General features: G+C 39.9%; 1 protein-coding gene across 5 annotated transcripts in view; it reads right to left on the bottom strand.

The window, feature by feature from the left end:
* LOC126094880 (uncharacterized) overlaps nucleotides 1–22198 on the bottom strand; it is a 127601-nt gene that overhangs the window by 25453 nt on the left and 79950 nt on the right. For all 5 annotated transcript variants that reach the window (XR_007521888.1, XM_049909514.1, XM_049909517.1 and 2 more), the window contains 3 exons: nucleotides 18104–18323; nucleotides 14954–15056; nucleotides 7277–7428 (listed from right to left, as the gene is read on the bottom strand). Coding sequence is in view for 4 of the 5 variants with exons in the window: in XM_049909514.1 (XP_049765471.1) it covers nucleotides 7277–7428; nucleotides 14954–15056; nucleotides 18104–18323 (475 nt within the window). In the remaining variant the exon portion in view is untranslated. The remainder of the gene's footprint in view (nucleotides 1–7276; nucleotides 7429–14953; nucleotides 15057–18103; nucleotides 18324–22198) is intronic.

The following is a 22198-nucleotide window of genomic DNA, read 5'->3' as shown; positions in this document are numbered from 1 at the left end:
ATGGGCTGCCATTCCCCAAGAAACCTTCCAGCACCTGATTGAATGTATGCCTGCGAGAGTGGAAGCTGTCATCAGGGCTAAGGGTGGGCCAACACGATATTGAATTCCAGAATTACTGATGGAGAGAGCCACGAACTTTTAAGTCATTTCCAGGTGTCTGGATACTTTCGATCACATAGTGTACAATGGAGGAAGTTGGAGGTTCTTAAAATCATCATCAACAACAGCCATTTGGTATTCAGGCCTGGGTAATAGCTTCCTTTAGACTTCCCCACGAATTATGACCTCTTGGAATACAGAAGATTACTTGCTTAGTCCATCTATTATTCACTTGCCTTGCTCCATATCTTGCCCTACTCCTATTCATTAACATTAAAGTGACTATTAATCAACTGACTCCATGACTTCATTGTTAATTTGTTCCGTTTTCTTCTCAATGCATTACTTTAGTCTTCTCAAGATTTATTTTCATATCTACCTCCAAGCTTTCTCTCTTAAGTTATTGCATAGTGGTGAAAATTTTATCTGCACTAGAGGAAAACAGTACAATCAAAAGTGAGTTATAAATGCTCCCCTCTTTTTTTTCCCAGTTTAGGGCTCTGTGAATGTCCTCTACGATTGTTAATAATAGTTCTGGTGATTTGAAATCTCCTTGTCCGACTGACGTTTACAGTTCGAAAGTTTAAGGCAGCTGTAAGACAGACATCTTCAGCAGTATACTGAAATAGGATCAATTAATATCTTGTTGTATATGTCTGGTTGAAACTGTCAAAAAGTTTGTGAAATCTTTGACTCCTATGCAATGTGATAATTCATTTCCTTTGCTTAATCCTACAATTTCATTCTCAACTTGGAAATAGTCCATTATGCTACAGTCACTTCTGAAATCAGTTTGGTCCTTTGCTTCATTACACAGTTTTTTATGCATATTTTAGTGAATACCGGTTACATTAGGAGTGAAGATCCTGATTAAGAGGTCTACAGTTTAATACATCATGTCTGTCTCCTTTCTTGTGATGCATAAAACTTAACAGCATTATTCCACTTCAGAGAATTGACTTATTTCACAGATATTCTGTAAATAAGTTTGCCGTTATCTTTCCTTCAGTTTTAAATGTTCCTTCAGATGTTCCATCACGTTGGGTAGCCTTTCTTTTCTTAATGCCTAAGATGACTGTATACACCATCCCCAGCATTACTTCCAGAGTGTAGTTATTTCCATAATTAGCTATGTTTTTAGCTTTCTGTATCATCTCTTTAACTATACAGACATTTTAAAAAAATCTTTAATGCTTGCGCATTTGTATCTCAGTTGTTAGTTAGAGTGCCTTCACATGTAATAACCAAGGACATGTGGTATACACCCAACATCTGATTTTCTTCTTTTTCTTGACACTGTAGTCTTGCTACTTAGTTTCTACCGAAATTAATAAGAAGTGGCAAAAAAGCCACCGTAAAGTACTGCAATAGCAGTTGTAGGCTGGTAGTCACGGTGTGGAAACATGCGGGTCAGAATAACAAGTACGCAGGACTGCAAGACGGGCTAGCCCAACTCAGTGGAAAACTGCACCACACAATAGCCGTAGCGAGCAGGCGAATGTCACCACAGTAGGGCAAGACTCCTGTTATGGGCTAAATGATTTGGTGGCAGGTTTTGGTATAACAAATGGTCACCAGGCCCAAATAAATATCTGCATTTTGAAGGGAGAGACTTCGGAGTTCGCCAATACCACGACACCAGGGCCACGTTGGATGATGAGATGACGGAGCATCGTCAGCAGCAGCCACGGGTTTGACACTAGTTTGGGTCAGCTGCCAGCAGCACTGAGATGTGTGTGGGATTTGGTGCCACAGTGCTGCTGACCTGCCAGCCGCCATCTGACTGATGCCAGTGAGCAGCAGATCTTGTCCCACACACAGCAGTCTCTACATGTCACCGCAATGAATGCATGCAGGGCTGAGTCACCAGGAGACGCTGTTCCCCAGAGGAACACCATCACAGCACAACACACAGTGCCACTGATGCCACATCCATGACCTACTGAGGCAGCTGGCCATCCTCTGGACTGTTGTCAGTATCGCAGGGAGTCTATGTGTGAGAAACTCCTTGCCGAAAGCAGCAGCTGTCCACAAGCCAGCGCTGGCAAGGGCCAACAGATTGAGGTGTGTTTGCCTTGCTAATGACGCAATGTGCAATTGAAGTTGAATAAACACCTTTCTCTCTGTCTGCAGTGCACCCACGGGGCCTCCTGGCCCATTGTCACCACCACTCACCCGACTGAGTGCAACAACACATATCAGACTGGTGTCAGCAGGGGATCTTCAAGCCAATCACCATGCCACTTGCTCACAACAGGGGGAGCAGATAATGCCTGTTACTACCATTCGTGAACAAAGAAGATTGCTCGACTACTGCAGGGGTCGGGGGTGGAGGGTAAGTGTAGTGTCATTACCCAGTTTTTAGTGAAATTAAAAAGAAGGGGTAAGAAAGCCATCACGAAGTGCTGCACTCACACTACTGAGTGCAATCGCACTCTTCATTGCTCTTATTGTTTAAAATTTTTCCTCTTACTAAAGTTTCAATGCATCTTTCCACACACTCTTGAAGATACAGGGTGTTTCCCATACAGAGTATGCAATATCTCCAGTCCTGCAAACCAATATACCTGTTGGTCATTTCGTTAGTTCCTTGGAATAAAAGGTTTCAGTATATTGTCCAAATACGTGTCAGAAGTTATGTTTTGGTGAGAGAAGATAAGTAGAATAAGACCTGTTGCACTAATTGCATACAACACTCCTAGTTTCACATTGTGCAGAGGCTCCTGCAGGGTGTATACACGTACTAGGAAAAAAAATTCCCGGATTTCCCAGTTAAAAACACACTTTCTCCTGGGTGAAAATACACTTTTACCACATTAAGTGACAGCATACTTTTCCTCGGAATTGTAAAACTTATCAATCCTTTGAATGGTTATGGTTTTATACACCGGCGTAGAATTTCTAAGCCATTTAGAAAACGAAACTCGGAAAAAAAGGCCATGTACACTGCATATTTTCATATTACGAAAGTATAAATTCAAATTCCACCAAACACCGCATGTTACTTTCCAAAGCATTGAAATCGAGATTGTGATGCGCTTTTGTAAGTCAGTCATAGCTCACGTCACATGATCTCATCAGCTGATACAGCAGATATTCAGAGCTTAGGACACATGATGTAGTCAGCCAACAGCATTATCACTGTTAAGTAGCACATACACACAAATAGGAAAAGTTAATGGTGTAAATTAATATACATGGTGTTGCTACAAGAAAAGCAGAGCTTTCACATATAATACTGGTCTCGACAATTAATAAGCTGCAAGAGAAGCTAAACTTTCACGTATAATGTTGATCTTTTTTGCATGTGTTACACTTTAAGATAACATCACACAAATGTGCCAGTAAATTTTTTAATACCGACGTAAATGTCTGATCTCCTGCGCTCAAATTTTTTTCTAAACGGTCATCCTCAAATAGTCAATTTTTTAATTAGAGTCAAACGCTCTGTGATCATCGCATTCTCGCACTTAGTTCATCTTGCACAAAAGGAAATTTACTTTGAAAGTAACACTTTTCAATCAATCATTTGCAATATTTTCCCACGACCTGTTAGAAAGAGGTTTGTTTCAGCAGTTGCCAGAGAGTGCCAGATAACAGGGGTCACCGCGCTTGCGCAGCTACGATGATGAAGGAAGCCTGTATGTTCGTATGTGTAAAACATTAAAACATCTTACATTATGTCATAAAAGAAACAAGACATCAGAGGAATTTCGCAAAGCACACTAAAATGCATAATTCGGTTTAAAGTGCACATTCTTATGTCCAGATTCAGTTGTAAATTTTCTTCAAGTACCAGTACTGTATTATCTCATTTTTGGTTCTTTAGTGTGGCATAATGCCATACGTGCTAGAAGATGAAAGCATACTCTTTTGAAATGCAGCGAACAGTTGAAACTAGCCAATAGTGTGGAATTAAACACTTTGTTTCAAATAAATTGACTGCCTCAGCAGAAAAGATTAATAAAGCCATATTTCTTTAGCAAACCGACAAAAATAACTTCATTGTTCTGCAAGACGATTAATGCTTGACTGAAATTGCCGCTCAGGGCAGATACCCAAGTTTGCTCCCAGTGAATATGGCAGCTTGTGTGTGCCAGTACAATTTTTCCAGGTAGCATGTTGCTGCTTGCTTATACAGATAACAGCGACACTTTTGTAGCCAGACACGGGAGAAGGTACATGCACGACTTCATGCTCATCGGAGGCAATTTGTTGTTATGAAGCATTGCACTGTCTTCCTAAAGCCTTTGGTACATTTTGCTACTGGCAGACACTAGTATGGGCACTGTGTTTTGTTGAGTACATGGCGCATTTCCTTCGCAACTTGGGTTTTATTTTTGTTTTTTTTTCTCTCGTTCATGTTTTATTGCTGCAGTATTTTTCTGCAGTAGTGGGATGCAGTAATATCCTTTGCTAGAGTATTATTTCTTACCAGCCAAAATTACAAAAATTTAACTGAAAACTAAAACAAAAAAATATCCCAGAATTCTAAAATATTCCCAGGTTTTCCCCGGTTTTTCCCAGATCTCCCTGTTGTCCTGGGTCATATACACCCTGCTCCTGATGTAGGGGATGAGCAGTTTCAGAGCTTCAGTGTCAACTGTATTGAGAGTTCATATGCCCTGATAAAGCCAGACATGTTTCGTCAGATAAAAGGAGTATTTCAGGGTCAACCTCCCCATCATTCACAGGCTGCAACAGGTAGCTACAGTACAGATGTTGTGTATCAGTGTGTGAACTGGTTAGCTAACGGTCTACTGTTACTACATAAAGTTTCAGTTATGAGATGATGTTACTGACAGATCTGTCTGAAGTGCTAAATGACACAATGATTTTCTCAGGATTTTTTCAAGGTTGCACCTAAATCATCCTGTTTATTCTCTGTTAAAAACAGGATGCCACCCACAACCATCTAAGCGATGGGCTGGGAATGCAACATAGTGAGCGCAGCCTGCCTATATCGTACTGGTTCCATGCAGTACCTGAGACACTCCTTGCACTGTACGTGAAACATGATGTTCATCTGAATAGTTTTGCTTAGTACAGCATACTCTGTTACATTCCTATTATTATTTGGTTGCCTCAGTTAAGTTGCAGTGATGGGAGAATGTAGCCATATGTGTGAAGGTACACACTCCGAAATCTCATTGACAATTACAATACTGTTTACGTGACTACCAACGCCTCAATCTTATGGTGAGTGTTTACTTTAATCCTTCCATCATTTAAATCTTGTACAATTTCCTCTTTTTTCACAGAATATACGGAATTTCATTTTTAGTTTAACGAGGCCCTTACCGAGTACATTTTCTATGCTGTTACATCACTACCTTCCAAAGTTGGCTATACAACATGCGACCAAGAGCATTGGCAAGCTGCTTATCACATTCCACTGTCAGCACTGGAAAAATGTTGAGCCACCATGGCAGAATGTTCTACTCTGGCAATGCAGCACGTGCAGATTACCACACAATGGGCTTGTCACCTGTTGCTTTGGCCTCATAAGATACCCAGTGGCAGTTTTTCTAAGGCGAGCCAGTATAAAAGCTGACCTTCATGACCCAACAGTATCTATCATCAACCACTGCTCGCAAGGGAATATAATCATTGCCAGCTATCAACTTGATGTGGATCACCGGTCTCAAATACAACGAATACCTGCCTCTGCTAGCTGCTGACCTATGGGCCTAGTCCTGATGCTGCCACAAGCTGAACTAGTGCCTCCTACTGGGGGCCTGCTGCTGGCTGACATCAACTGATTTCAGCATACCTTCCAAGGATACTCGGTTCGTAGTCTGCACTCGGGTGCCTCTTGCACCGGGCCACTGCAAGCTGCTGGTCTGTTGCTGCATTTGCACCTAATAGCATGGCCAGCCTGCATCAGAGTTTGCTGTGTGTCTGGCATCTGTAGGCCTGATGCACCTCAATGGCCATGAAAGTGCTGACTTCACTTCTTCACTGCAGCCACCTGCCTTATCCGAAGGCCTTGCAATGGTGGCCACTTCCCACTGCTTTGTGCCAAATTAAGAAAGCACCGTCACTGGGACACTGTCTACATCTGCTCTATGAATTCTATTCAATAAATCTTGTCATAATTACCATAACCCCTAGAATTTCACAGGGGTCATGGCACTGGTTCTCTGTACCTGTTGTCCAGCCTACCATTCTCTGACAACGGAATCAGTAATGTGCAGACTATCCTATCTCTAATAATGTGTTTGCTTCTGAAAGGATGTCTTAAGGATAGGCCTAAACATAATGTTCTCTGCAAATTTTACTAATATGTGACCTCTGTCACTTTTTGTATCATACTCTCAGTTTCCCGTTGAAGAATCATTCTTTTGTTTTTGTGCCTTTTTTGTGTTAACATCACTCATTATCACTGTTTAGCACAATCTGCTGGTAACACTTCATGTCAATCTTGTACCTCTATCCTATTAACACATCACCATCTGACGGACTCTCCAACCTTTACTCATATTGTACATCTAAAAAACGAAGTTAGTTTCTGGAGCAGCAATACTTGATCGATGACCTTCATGCAAGACATGTATAGCTGTCCAGAACTGTGCTTTTGCTCTTCTTGCACCAGCAGCAGCAGCAGCACTGAGTCAACTGTTCTTAAAAAAGTGTCAGGCATAATTGTTTCACCAGCATGTCTGTATTTAAGCCACACTTCCGTATATCAATGGTAACATTTGGTTCTGCTTGATAATACACAGGACCAGCAGAAATTTTAATTCTTTCCAGAACCTTCTCCAAGTTATATTTCAACTGACTGCTGACAATAAATCAGAAGTCACCTCTCAACATCAATTAAGTTAATGCATAATCAATGAAAAGTGTACATCCTTTGGACAGTTGTATTCATATGTGAGTGCCTACTTGGATAATACCAGTGAGTACTCTAGAAATTCTGGTTGATCAGTATTCTTCAATGAACAAAGTGAGGTTATGCAATGGTGTACACACTGAACTTGCAGTGGGAGAAGCAGGGCTCAAATCCTTATCCAGATTTAGATTTTACTTTCATTCACGATGAATGTCAGGCAAATTTCTTAGATAAGGAAATGGTTGAAAGTGTTAAATAAATAAAACACACTATAATAACAATTGTTAGCAAAGGAAACATATTTTATGGTACAGGTTTTTTTTATATAAATAAAAAGGATACATTCATCATATGGTGAAATGTCCATGTCTTGGATATCCCCCTTGTGCTGATAAACTTCACCTAGGAACTCGTGATGATCTGGGTAACGACGATAACGTCTCACCAGGCCACCTTCACAGACTGTAAATAACTGGCTTCCATTTGATGTGTACCTGCAAAAATTAATCAACTTGTGCAAATACATTTAAACAACATTTAATGACAGTCATAAAGAAGTTTTGTTCTTGAACACCTACATTTCTGTTTCAATAAAGAAGAAAGGTTAACCTAAAAATGTGTTAGTACAACCATACAGCTACTTTTCTGTTCACAAAAACAAACACATTTTCACTTTTTCACTTACACATCTAGAACAAAGAAAGAAGTTTTTTAAGCTGCATTGACAAAGTCATTAGAGATGGAGTACATGCTCAATACTGAGCATATCTCTGAGTAAACCACTCAAATTCACATAAGGAGATGTGCTGGTAGCTGCCTGGAACAACTCAAGGAAGCCATGTACAATATGTAATCCAATCAAATCAAGTTTAGAAGTGTAGCTCGGTATATTGCCATAGAGCCAACTTATTAGAGAAAGGAATAAATTGTACAGTGCCTCCAAGTGCAGTGTAATTTATTATACACTCCTGGAAATTGAAATAAGAACACCGTGAATTCATTGTTCCAGGAAGGGGAAACTTTATTGACACATTCCTGGGGTCAGATACATCACATGATCACACTGACAGAACCACAGGCACATAGACACAGGCAACAGAGCATGCACAATGTCGGCACTAGTACAGTGTATATCCACCTTTCGCAGCAATGCAGGCTGCTATTCTCCCATGGAGACGATCGTAGAGATGATGGATGTAGTCCTGTGGAACGGCTTGCCATGCCATTTCCACCTGGCGCCTCAGTTGGACCAGTGTTCGTGCTGGACGTGCAGACCGCGTGAGACGACGCTTCATCCAGTCCCAAACATGCTCAATGGGGGACAGATCCGGAGATCTTGCTGGCCAGGGTAGTTGACTTACACCTTCTAGAGCACGTTGGGTGGCACGGGATACACGCGGACGTGCATTGTCCTGTTGGAACAGCAAGTTCCCTTGCCGGTCTAGGAATGGTAGAACGATGGGTTCGATGACGGTTTGGATGTACCGTGCACTATTCAGTGTCCCCTCGACGATCACCAGTGGTGTACGGCCAGTGTAGGAGATCGCTCCCCACACCATGATGCCGGGTGTTGGCCCTGTGTGCCTCGGTCGTATGCAGTCCTGATTGTGGCGCTCACCTGCACGGCGCCAAACACGCATACGACCATCATTGGCACAAAGGCAGAAGCGACTCTCATCGCTGAAGACGACACGTCTCCATTCGTCCCTCCATTCACGCCTGTCGCGACACCACTGGAGGCGGGCTGCACGATGTTGGGGCGTGAGCGGAAGACGGCCTAACGGTGTGCGGGACCGTAGCCCAGCTTCATGGAGACGGTTGCGAATGGTCCTCGCCGATACCCCAGGAGCAACAGTGTCCCTAATTTGCTGGGAAGTGGCGGTGCGGTCCCCTACGGCACTGCGTAGGATCCTATGGACTTGGCGTGCATCCGTGCGTCGCTGCGGTCCGGTCCCAGGTCGACGGGCACGTGCACCTTCCGCTGACCACTGGCGACAACATCGATGTACTGTGGAGACCTCACGCCCCACGTGTTGAGCAATTCGGCAGTACGTCCACCCGGCCTCCCGCATGCCCACTATACGCCCTCGCTCAAAGTCCGTCAACTGCACATACGGTTCACGTCCATGCTGTCGCGGCATGCTACCAGTGTTAAAGACTGCGATGGAGCTCCGTATGCCACGGCAAACTGGCTGACACTGACGGCGGCGGTGCACAAATGCTGCACAGCTAGTGCCATTCGACGGCCAACACCGCGGTTCCTGGTGTGTCCGCTGTGCCGTGCGTGTGATCATTGCTTGTACAGCCCTCTCACAGTGTCCGGAGCAAGTATGGTGGGTCTGACACACCGGTGTCAATGTGTTCTTTTTTCCATTTCCAGGAGTGTAGTTAATAAAGTTCTGGAAATGCATGATTATTGACCAGATAAAATTTGAGTGAAGAAGTTTTTTGCCTTCACAGTCATATGGTTAACAGCCTCCGTTTACCTGCTTGGTAAAAGTGCACAGCATAAACTGAATTGGGAGTTAAAAAAGATGAACACAATACAAAAACTTAAGTGTGAATGTCAGGCAACAGAGATAATTTCTCTGATATGCCAGCAGTTCTTAGACATTCAACGAGAAATATTGTATGCTTAGGCTTTTTGATTTATTCTTTCCATGCTTCATACTGTGTGTTCTCTCTTCCATTCCATCAATTGTTATGCTTATAATTTCAGTATTTTTATTTTGGGCACAAATATGGTCAGCAGAATATTACAATTCTGAGCTTATGAGGGTCAGTGTGAATTTCATGCTGTTGACTGAGTATCTGAGGCAGATTATGTTGATGCAGTATTCCCAATAATGTGTTGCTTTCACTGTCTTGTGACAGATAACAGCACCAAGGGAGAATCCCAAAATGGCATATGACATTGAGGTGTGTACTACAAACAGATGTTTCATTGAATTCTTCACTGTTGAACAAACTATGTCAACTGAAGTCTACTGGGACTTGCTACAGGTGTGTTGAAACCCTGTAGTAGGTGTGGGTAATGAGATGGAGTGGGTGAAGTGGTTGCATGTAACAAGCCACATCCTGGTCACCCCTGCTCAGCTCCTAGCCCTCATAATGAACATCATCCCACCCACTCATATGTGATGATCAGCAGGGCAAGGAATTGTGTGCACTGGTGAATACTGGCTGTAATACCTTAGACAAGATGATATGCAACCTTGGTTATTGCAAAGTTCGCAAAGATGGGTCATCAGGATGCGTATCCAAGAATGGAGAACTTGTCGGGACCTGCTAGACCAATAAAAGGATGAAAGCAACAATCTTCTGACCATCAAAAATGTCAGTGATCAGACGTGGTGTTGCCATTATGAGCTGGAACATTAAAGACAGTCTATGTAGTGGTAACATGCCAATTTTCTGATAAAGTAGAAGTCCAATCCACAGCCATCTGCATGCAAAGCTAAGTGCACAGTCTTTTGAGACAGGCTGAATGTTAAGATGACTGATACGCTGAAAGCTCAAACTTCCAGTCATGTCAGAGAAGAACATGAAGTCCGGTAACAACACGATAATGCCAGGCCCAACAACATTTATATGACCACGTAACTCACTGACAAGTTTGGCTGGACTGTCCTACCAGACTCACAATACAGTCCTCATTCAGCATCAACAAAATCATCTCGGTTTACAAACCACAGCATTTTGAACAAAACACTCGAGCTTTTAACGGCTGTCTCCACCACTGTCATCAGGAGTCAAAATCACTGACTGCTGGGACTGGGAAGGTGTTCTGCTTATACAGATGCAATGACAGCACCTGGAACCTTCCAGAGAGGGCCAGAGTGGCACATGTGTGGAAGCAAATTGGGCAGCTCCTAGTGGCTCTGTCCTGCTTGTTGTAATCTTATCCTCCCACACATCACCATTAAATTCCTCTTAGTCTGTTCATTATTTTCAAAAGCTTCAAGAGATGTAAGATATATGAAAGAAAAAACTTTTTACTTATCTTCATTATCTCATTGCAGTCGGCTCCTAGTCTTGCATCTAGGGTACATTCGTGAGGCTGTAATTTTTATAATGTTGCGGGTTCTTGTTGAACTGAATAACTGATGAAGATTTGCCAGTTGCTATGAGAATCTTTTTATTTTATCCCATTCTTCTATAACACATCAACTTCACAATCTCCATTTTCATAAAAACCATCAATTACATTATTGTTGACAAAATTAGCAAAATAAATGCATTTCCATCAGAGTCATGTCCACTACTCCTTACATTCTGCGGTACTCGCAATATTCCAGAGTTTACAAAGCAAAAGAGTACACAAACTTTCTTGACCAAAGAAGAATCTTCACTAAAATATATCATTATTTTGAAAATGAATCCAGAAATAAATTTAATGATTAACGTTAGAATGTACAATTAATAATATGATTTTTAAATGTGCCAGAAATTTCATAATTTCAAATATTTTTAAAAGAAGAGTAAATTTAGCTGTATGTACAGACTACTAACAAATTAATTTCTTTTTACATATTTTAGCCCAAATCATAACACATCATATACAAAATCATATAAGTTCATTCATTTAGACAGCTGATATAAAGTTCACCTATACAAGAATCAATAATATACATGGTATCAGTTATTTCTATAAAAAAAAGTAATGTCAGAGAAGGGAGACCCATTACACAGGGGACCAAGTGATGTCATATTGTACAAGCAGTCAGCATCATGTCTGAAACTGCCACTCCAGCTGCTGTGTCCCTACAAGCTCAAGCCTACACCTTTTCTATTACTCAATGTCCAAAGTCTGCCTCCATTGCCTACTGAGGGTATGCCCCTGGTCTCTATTAAAATTTTAACAGAGACCGGAGGTATACACTTAGTAGGGAATGGGGGCGGGCTTTGGAAACTTAGCAAAAGCAAAGACATACGCTTGACACACGTAATGATGCGGGAGTGGCAGTTTCAAATGTGGCATTGGGAGCTCGTGCAGGTGATGTCACTTGGTCCTGTGACAGTATGGAATCACTAGGAGCTGCCCAACTTGCCTTCTGAGCAAGTGCAACTCCAGCCCCCTCTGGAAGGTTCCAGATGCTGCCATTACATCTATATAAGCAGAACACCATGCCAGCCCCAGCAGTCAGTGACTGCAACTCCTGATGATGATAGCAGAGACAGCTGTCAAAATACTGAGTGTTTTATTCAAAATAACATGTTTTCTAACCTGAGAAGATCTTATTGAAGCATGCCACTGCAAAAGATCCTGAGAAAACAGTCTTCATTTAACACTATCAGACTTCCGCCTCAATGCGCCTATGAAAGATGGACCCAAATACTGTAATTAAAAATGTAAGGCAGTGACTAGACTCACTTGGTTCAGGTTTTTCAAGCACAGCATCCAGCCTCTTGTTCATTCTTAGCAAGAGTGTGTAATGAATTAGTCTTGTAGTTTGAATGAAAATACAAGGTGTGATCAAAAAATTATGGGAATTGTTAAATTCCGTAGGCTTTATAAATCTGATTTCAAAAAAAGTTTTTTTACCTTGCTGGTACATATTTTCCTAGTGTAAGTTTACATTTTCAGCTGTTTTGAATATTTAGTTTATTGTTGATAGTCAAAAAAGTTATATGTGTTTTTGACTTCTCGGTGAATTTTACTTTAGATGATAAATCAAAGAATTTGCATTACATTTTGCCTGAAAAATTGGAATAAAGTGCAGCATGGACATCAATTACTGACGACAATGTGGCAGACGCAAAGAAAACAGTTCTGGAAAAATCCCTGAATCAACATCAAAAAGGTTGCTGATGACATCAGCGTATGCTTTGGCTCACGCTAAGCAATTTTTTCAGACTTTTGGGCAAAGATAGTGTAGCATTAAAGTCTGTTCCAAATCATTCAATTTCGACCAAAAATGAAGTCACGCAGACACTGCTCAGGAATTGCTGAATGAAGTCAACAACAACCCAGAACTTCTAAAGAAGGTTATAACAGGTGACAAACCATGGGTATACGGGTATGACGTCAAAACCAAGGCCCACTCATCCCAATGGAAACTGCCTGAAGAGTCAAGACCAAAAATTTAGACTAGTTTCGTCACATGTGAAGGTACTTCTCACTGTTTTCTTCAATTTCAATAGGATAGTGCACCACGAGTTCCTGCCTTATGGTCGTATGTTCAATAATGAATACTACCTGGAAGTTAGGCACCATTTGCATGAAGCAATCCAAAGAAAATGAGCAAAACTGTGGCAAAATCAATCATCAAAATTGCATCATGATAATGCTCCCACTCACACCTCAATGATTGTTCGCGATTTTTTGTCAGAAACAAAACCATTATGTTGTCTCAGTCACCATACTCACCAGCATGGCCCCATGTGCTTCTTTCTATTCCCAAGACTGAAGAGAACCATGAAATGACATCATTTTGCCTCTATTAGTGACATAAAAACAAAACCGTTATGTTGCCTCAACCATTATATTCGCCAGACATGGCCCATGCGACTTCTTTCTATACCCAAGGCTGACGAGAATGATAAAAAGATGTCATTTTGCCATCACTGTTGAAGTACAAACAGAATCACTGAAAGAACTGAAGAACAAACGAAAAGTGGGTTCCAGAAGTGCTTCCAAGATTGGAAAGAGTGCTGGTGTAAGTGTATTCTATCTGAGAGGGATAACTTTGGAGGGGGCAAGGTTGATATTGATGAATAAATAAAGATTCTTTAAGATAAACAAAAATTTCCTTTACCTTTTGGTCACACCTCTTACATGGGAGGAATCAGTTTTTGAATGACCCTCATGTTCTGCCACTGTAAAGTTAAAGTTATATGCACTTTAATTTCAATTTCAGAATTTCCAAATAGATGAGCATTACTATCATACTTTCTGCAAAATGGTTCTCAGAAGCGACCACATATCCACATCTTCAAAAATATCTGTCTCATCAGAATGTCAAAAATCACATTCATTGCATTTTATTGTTGTTCTGCCACTGCAAAGTTAAAATTATACGCACTTTAAATTTTAGATCATAGTTTTTTCAATCAGGGCTCGGACAGCTGTTGGGTGTGGCCATCCCAAGGTTGGACATAGGCAAGGGTAGACCATCTCCACAGAATTGCTCCTAATGTAGAACTGTGATGTCTACAATAACTTCTGAGTTCACTGCAGCTTCTTTTTGCACTTACTCCAGTACAATTTTATCACTATTTTTAGGTGTGTAGAATTTAACAGCACAGTTACAGAGGCTAATAAAAATTGAGCTATCACTGTTCTTTATGTATGAATGCCAAATTATACAAATCATAACTGGACTAATTAAAGGTCTTTATATACATAAACATTTACATAGTATGTATACACCTTATAGGGGAATTAACAGTATTCTCCCAATTGCAACAGCTCATTCTTAAAGCGTATACCTTTGAGCCCTTTGTGTAAGGAGGAATGTTTTTTGTGAGTGTGTGTGTGTGTGTGTGTGTGTGTGTGTGTGTGAGAGAGAGAGAGAGAGAGAGAGAGAGAGAGAGAGAGAGAGACAGACAGAGAGACAGCAAATGCTTGTTTATGATCTAATCAACTACTCAATGGAGCCTCTACAAAGGTGAATGTGTCAACTCATACTACTGTAATGCTACAGATACTCGAAGGTATAAAAACAGAACAAAATTTAAAATTACCAAATAAGCAGCAACCAGTCGCAAAATCATGTTTTATTTATTCACTTTTGCAAATCGATTTCAACTGATTAACAGCCAAGCTTTTAATCAGTTGAAATCGATTTGCAAAAGTGAATATATAAAACAAGATTTTGCGAGTGGTTGCTGCTTATTTGGTAATTTTATGGTTTATGGTCACTGCACAACTTGGGAACCACATGGAGCCCACCATTCATAAGAACAAAATTTGTTTCAGAATACATATAGCTCTGATTCACTGAGAGACCAACAGTTAAAATCAAGTAGTACGTGTAGGAGGATTTAATTAAATGGTTACATATAATAGAATGTTACCTGAGTTTCCAAATTTGTTGGTCTTTATGTTCTTTTAAAATTTCCTGAATACCTGCATCAGGCACATATGCAGAAACTACATCGCCTCCTGTCATTATCACACCTACAAAATTGTAAAGAAATATTTTACAATTACATTTAAATACACATTAAAAATTCATCTGCTACAAAATATATATATTTTGTGTAATAAATGCTGAACCCTGAATGGTTTATCAGCAAACATGTATGAAAATTAGCCCAAGCATTTAAAAAAACAAATGTTCAAATTGCTCATATAAAATTATATGAGTGAAATAGTTACTTGATGAAGGTATCGTAAGCTATTATAGGGAACAAAGCAAACATTGGAATGTCATTAAATGCAAATGTGTGCCTTCCGAACTGGGAGAAATTTTTTTCTTTGTATATGTTCAACTGCACTAGTTCCTGGACAAGTGTCAAAAAGGTACTGCTAGCTGACACAATGCCAAATGTATTCAAGTTGAACCACTGCACATTTACCATGGTTAAAGGAAACGTCTGACATGTGACTCAGCTGTATGTTCATACTAATAATTAGGCTAAAAATAAATACTGTGAATACAAAGACTGCAACACATTTCCATGCTATATTCACACTGCTGCTCAAATGAAGTCCAACGGTACACCCACATGATGGATACATGATACTGCAAACACGTGTGACTTTTCAGAGGTGTGCTTTGTCCACATTTTCTCTTCATGGGTCACAATGTCCATGCACATGCTACGTCCATTATGGAGCTCTGGTGTATAATTTGCACAAAGGTGACGATCTCCATGGCATTGACTGGCCAGTAAGGTTCCTGAATTCTACAAAACTTATGTTGGGTGCTCTGTGGAACGGAAGAACAAATTACAGCTTGTCAGTTACTGCCAAGGATTCTTCAAATTTCTACAAAGCTCGTCCTCGGGATTGGAATCAGTTCTTAAGAAGCTACTGAAACACTTCATAACAAGCATCACATGTTGCTGGCAACGCTTTGTGGCTTCAAATCTTATTCACTGTTTTGTTGCTGTGGAAGAGTTTTACCAGTTTTAAGACATTTTGACATGTATCTGAGCTGTTAGCGTTTTTATTTGTTTGGATAACACTGTATGTCAAATATATTGTAATTAAGTTTAGCTTTGTTGTACGACTCTCAACCAGAAAACAAATTATGTTTCATTTTTGAATACTAGTTTGCTTACCACATTGTAGACTATAATGACACACCCGTAAAAAAGAAATTGGCTTTCTGAACTAAGAAGTCATTTACCCAGGGCAAGAGGGGGAAAGGTTGGAAGATGAAGCGCTATCCTTTTATGTGACCTCTAAACAACTTTTTGTCTGTGAGAAAGTGATACTGAATTCCTAAGTGTATTTACGCGAATATATTTTATACGAAATGATATAAGCAAAAACATATAAATTCTTATTTTTTAATTTTATAATCAAAGAAACCCTATGATAAGAGAGAAGTATCTGAAAAGCCATACAACTTTCATGTTATGTCAATGATAACAAATGAATAGAATGATCTTCATCTATCTTATCTTAAATTTGCATCTTCCTTCTACATGAGCTCTGAGTGAACAGATGGAAGTTTAAATGTACCACTGTTTGACATAAATAACTGAAATGTTCATTATACTTAATCACATATAATTACTGTGAAATCAATTACCTTCCTCATTTCCCAGTCATGTATATAATTTTTATTGTATTTGTATGATATTCAGTGATCCTCAGTGTGAAGTTGGAAGCAGATTGTCTGATGATGAAATGACCAAACACTATTCGTGTTCTATTGTTAAGGGTGGTTTCTCTTGGTTCTACATAATATTCTGTGTAAGATTTGTTCTCAACTGATCGGTCATAAAGCACTGAACAACGACAACATGTAACATACAGGCTTGATGCAGGCCCATATTTTTGACAGTGGTGCATTTAACTGTTCATTGCATTCATTTTCAGAATCATCAATTTATTTGCAACTTACAATGCTTTCAAAACAGGTATTTTGCCCACCATCATTGGAAAGTGCATTCTTGATATGGTTATTAATTTACTCGAAACCTCATATTATTCGCAATAAGTCACTCACTGAGGAACCTTTCATTGATATGTTTAAGGCACATTTCAAGGAGAAGGAACCCATTTTGGATCCCAGCTCTACACACACAACAGGAGAAGAAGAAGGGAAAAAAATCAACATATAAACTTGAAACTGAACTTCTATGACTTGCAAGACATTTAAAAGAAAAGCAAGAACCAGAAAGAACTTCTTTCAAATAAAAAGTGACAAAATGCCCTCTGTCAATGAATGAAAGTTATAAATTATACCGGTTGTTTCTCCTAAGAGTCGTCTGGCGCATTTTCTCTGGCGTTTCAGCAGATATCTGGAATTTCATTTTTGTGATGTGTAGCTAGAGTCAGTCCAAATACTGCTTTTCACGTCTTTCACACGATGCTCAGTGCTGGCAGAAAGAGTCAAGTTTGCTTCCCATTACAAACAAAATTATTTTTAAAGCACGGTTTTACCTTCCAATTGTATAGAAATGTCTCAAATTAGTCTAGTGTGATATTTCTTTATCAATATGAATTAAAAGGTAAAGTAAAACACAAAGATTAACTAGTACTCTGGCAGTGATCGAACAGCGCAGCTGCGTGCCGGTAGCAGCAAGTGCAGGCCAGGGTGGTTCTGTTACTGCTGCAGTATTTGTTATTCCTCGTGTTTTATTGACCTTGTTAATACAAATCAATGAATGGGCACGTAAAATTTCACTATAAAAATAATTTTTTTTAACAGGGAAGAAACCATCACTTTCCATCAACAATGGGTATCACATGAAAGGTGTAATGAGAAGTATTTGTCTAGTCTGACTCAGGCTACACGCTGCAAACGCCACAGCAACTGCACCCGACGACTCTTGCGAGAGACACCTCGTATATTATGAATTAATAGCATTATGATATAATGAATTTTTTATCACTGACTGCACAAAGTCCAAATGCATCAACCTACAGATCACCAAGCACACCAGAAATGTTGGATAAATGGACAGCTTCGCTTCCAATTACTGTTTTCTAGCAGCTTCAGATTCCTGCATCTAATATATTACATTATTTTACAATCAGTAACTTACTGTAAAAGCCATCTTCAGCAGCAAGGTTGAAAGGTTCTGGTGTAGGACTGACAGAATTTACTCTGTGTCCTGCCTGATATGAATGTAGCACTCGCCCATCAAGTGTTGACACCTTGATGGTACCCTCTGCAGCAGCAGTCACCAGGGCACTCTGCTGGCCACGCACCCATGGCCAAGAGGTATGCAGAAATGTAAGGTCTCTCACCACACTCCCATGTAACTGTAAGGAGATCAATTACAGCTTATTAAACTCAATAAAATCTTATTTTACAACAGTTGTGTTTTCAATGGAACTATTAGCTTTTATAAGTTGAGTTTGTGAAGTTAAAATTCTTATTCTGTGACATGAGACAACATTATAGCCACTTCTATTTTCAAGAGTTGAGCTTCACTCCCCCAGGAAACTTTTAATAGAAACCGATATCTATTGTCATCGATGGTTTTAATAGGCAAAGTATCATCCTGGATTATAAGCAGGATGTCAAAAATGGAGATGTTCTATTGTCATGGGCTGAGCCCAAAAACTATCATTTATCCACAACCGTTAACTCCCTCCTTTATTTACCAGCAAAAGGTGGCAGAAAGGTTATAAACTCCACTGACTTTTTACAAAGGAAAGTATAGTACAGCAGTATCTAAAGTCTGTGTGTACCGCTGTACTGAACCCTTTACATAAATGATTGGCATGACAGATTTTACAGGTATTAAAGAGTTCTGATTTAGGAAATTGCTAAAAATGAACATTTTTATTGCATTGATGGCAAAGTAACCGATAACAGGCTGAAGAGCCATGGCAGGACTTGAAAAAGGCAAGAAAGATGACAAAATATTTGAAAAATGTGATTATAAGGTGATAAAATATTTTAAAAATGTGGTTAAAAGGTGAAAAATTACTTCGATAAACACACATGGCACAAATTAACTGTTCATTTTTGATAATCGCTTACCAAAAAGACCAATTAAGACCATAATAAACTTCTTTATTATTATGCTGGATGGGGTACAGCCATTTTCTTCCCTTCATACAAACTTATTAACATATTCGGTATCTTCTCCTAATGTGTGCTTCAAAATGGAATATTTTCTTTCTATGTCTGCATCCCCATCGGACAATTTAATAGAAAGTTTAACAAGTTTTGAAACATATGGATACTTTAAGTCTATAGATGATGTCTTTTTTTGAGGTGTGCTTCAGCCAGTTAATTGTCAATACCTCTGTTATCTGTAACTGGGCCATCTTTCTCAAACTATAGAACCTTCCACTAGTCAAGTAAGTAATCATGGCCAGCCATCAAATTCCATCATTTTTGCAAACTTTAACATATTACTGCAGCTTCTCCTCTTTATTCGTTCTTTGGGGTCTAAAATACTAAAACTTTTCAGCGGTGCACTTGACAGCCATGCCTTTTCCAATACTTGATTGAAAGCCAAGGTGTAACAACTCTGTGCATTCTTTAGAAACCAAAAACTTGACACAGTCTTCCAGTTTACTTGAGTCTTCATTTATTCACCCGCAAATAAGGGCCAGTTGTTCAGGAGCAAGCATATTAGCTGAAGGAGTTCATTATGAAGAACTTGAGAAATACTCTGTAGTTTTCTCAAGGCAGAAACCTTCAAAACACAAGCCAGATAGGTTTTAAGTATTACTTCATTACTGATGCAATTTGTAAATCAAAGGTGTTTGGTTTTGAAAGTGCTGTGTGAACTTACTGAATAGTTCTAGAGATGAAATTATGAAATAAAGTTCTGTTTTTGCTGAAGGTGTTTTGTAAAGCATTCACAGAGACAGTGTAGGGTTTGGACTGAACAGTAACAGACTTCTTTTTAGAGGTAAGATGATGAAAACCAGTCATGCAGATGTACCAACTGGTGTGGAATGATTTCCCGTAAAGTGACCGAATTAACAACATATTTTCCACTTGAGTAGCACCTTCAGAGGCAGTTCACCATTTCTATCTTTTTTGCACGTTAAAGTAATGTTGGGATGGACATCTAGCGAGATTCACGAACTGCTGCAAGTCAATTTCATTTCACTGTGAGGTTTTAACAAGGAAGTATGATCAACATATTAGATAGTATCACAGACCAGAAGCTCTATCATGATTCTACAGTAGATGACAGTAACAATAACTATTGAAAGCCCAAATGTCATGTATGGAATGAAGAATTTTGTAACACTCACAAGCCTACGGAATTGTTTTATTTCTTATATAGTTCGACATTCATATTATTCTAACTAGGACTGTATCTTTTTGTCAACAATATGGCGACACAGGCATCAGGCTGTGTAACATACCAGCAATAGTCACATTAGCGGATGGAGTTCAACAGCTACCTTTGCAAAAAGCTTTGAAATTTAACTCTGTGACGTTTGATTATACTAAAAATTAACAAATGCTGTATGAAGATATGGGTGACTGCCTTATGTACTTCATGATTGGTGTTCAACTGATAACTGTCAGTACTGGAAACGGCTCAGACCATACCATTATATATGTCCTCTTGTTTCAGCAAATGTGCTTGAAAAACCACGTAACACCCGAAACATGTTGCGCTTGACAGAATAAACTAGCATTAACCACCTAAGGTGGACTCATTATTTCGTATACAGGGTACAGAAAAAAATGCCACACTTGGAGGTCAGTATGCAATTCCATATCCAGATTCAAGACAAAAGTTTATCTAGCAGAATCAGATTAAGTGCATTTTGAAAGCACATGCATGAAAATAAGAAACTAGCAACACTGTCACATCATGCAATGTACCAGAATGTACAGAGAAACATGTATCACCCCACACTACCATACTAGCCATCACAGCTCACTGAATAGACTACTGGGATGTCAAACACCAAACCTACATCTACCACAAACCTATGGTTTGAATCCTCATCAGGTTCTTCCATTAATTTTTAGCCAACCATTCCCTAGTTCTCATGATTTATAAGCAGGACATCATTTTGTAATGTGACAATAGCCTACCACATAACAGTGGGCTCCATTAAACTGAATGCATGTGTCTATTAATCACATAGTGCACAACCATAACTGGCCCTGTCAAGTTCATATAGGGTAGCTTCCTGATGGAGTACACAAATGATGAATATGTCACTACGCTTTGGGTTTTGTTTCGTTTTGTTTTAGTGCACGAAAACAACTAGTGTCATTTGCGCCCATGTCAGAACTGTAGAACACTAAGGAAAAAAAGAAAAGGAGTTAAAAATGACTACTCGTTAACCCCGAGTGACGGAAGGAAAGACAGCTATATAAAGGGACTTGGAGAAACGTCCATAAAATATGCCATAGAGAAACGGAGGTCATGAACTAAAGATTAAATGTCCTTCAGCATATTGCTAAGACAGATAAAAAGTAAAATGCTATTGACAACCCACATGTCGTAGGCTAAAATGGCCGGCAACTCAGATGCCAAACACAAATGAAAACATAGGTGGTTAAAAAAAGGGCATTCCATTAGGAAATGGCGAACTGTTGAGAGCAATGAGAACATAGTGGTGGGGGAGCATCACTTAACAAATGGCAATGGCTGAAGAGACAGTGCCCAATACACTACCTAGCTGAAATGATCTCAAGGCGAGAGGGCCGAGAGGAGGTCGTCCAAGCTGATGGGAGAGGCTTAATTGCCCAGAGCTTGTTCTCATAAAGAGAAGACCAGTCAGTGGTGATGCCAAAGTGACACCACCTGCTGACAGACAGCAACACAGATATCATCGGAGGGAACGGAAGAATTCGCGGGCCCAGGTACGAGGGCTGCAGCCTTGGCAGCAGCATCAGCACCTTCGTTTCCTGCAAGACTGATGTGATCAGGAACCGACTTGAATATCACAGCGGCTCCATCAAAAGTGAGCAAGTGACAGCTTTCCTGTACACGTTGTGATAAGGGATGGATGGTGTACAGCACACTGAGGCAAAGGTGGTGAAGGGTTCACACCCATTGGGAAAGTGCAGGTAGCATAAAGTGAGAACTGCTGAAGCAAGAGCCGAAAGCGAACTCCAGGAGGCAACAGAGAAGATGGATGCGCCTGATACTGGTAAGCAACGAAATCATCAAAGAAGGCAGTGTAGGATGGGTGGCCAA

The sequence above is a fragment of the Schistocerca cancellata genome, chromosome 8 (assembly GCF_023864275.1).
Source record: "Schistocerca cancellata isolate TAMUIC-IGC-003103 chromosome 8, iqSchCanc2.1, whole genome shotgun sequence".
Lineage (NCBI taxonomy): Eukaryota > Metazoa > Arthropoda > Insecta > Orthoptera > Acrididae > Schistocerca > Schistocerca cancellata.
This window is presented reverse-complemented; position numbering and strand designations above follow the sequence as displayed.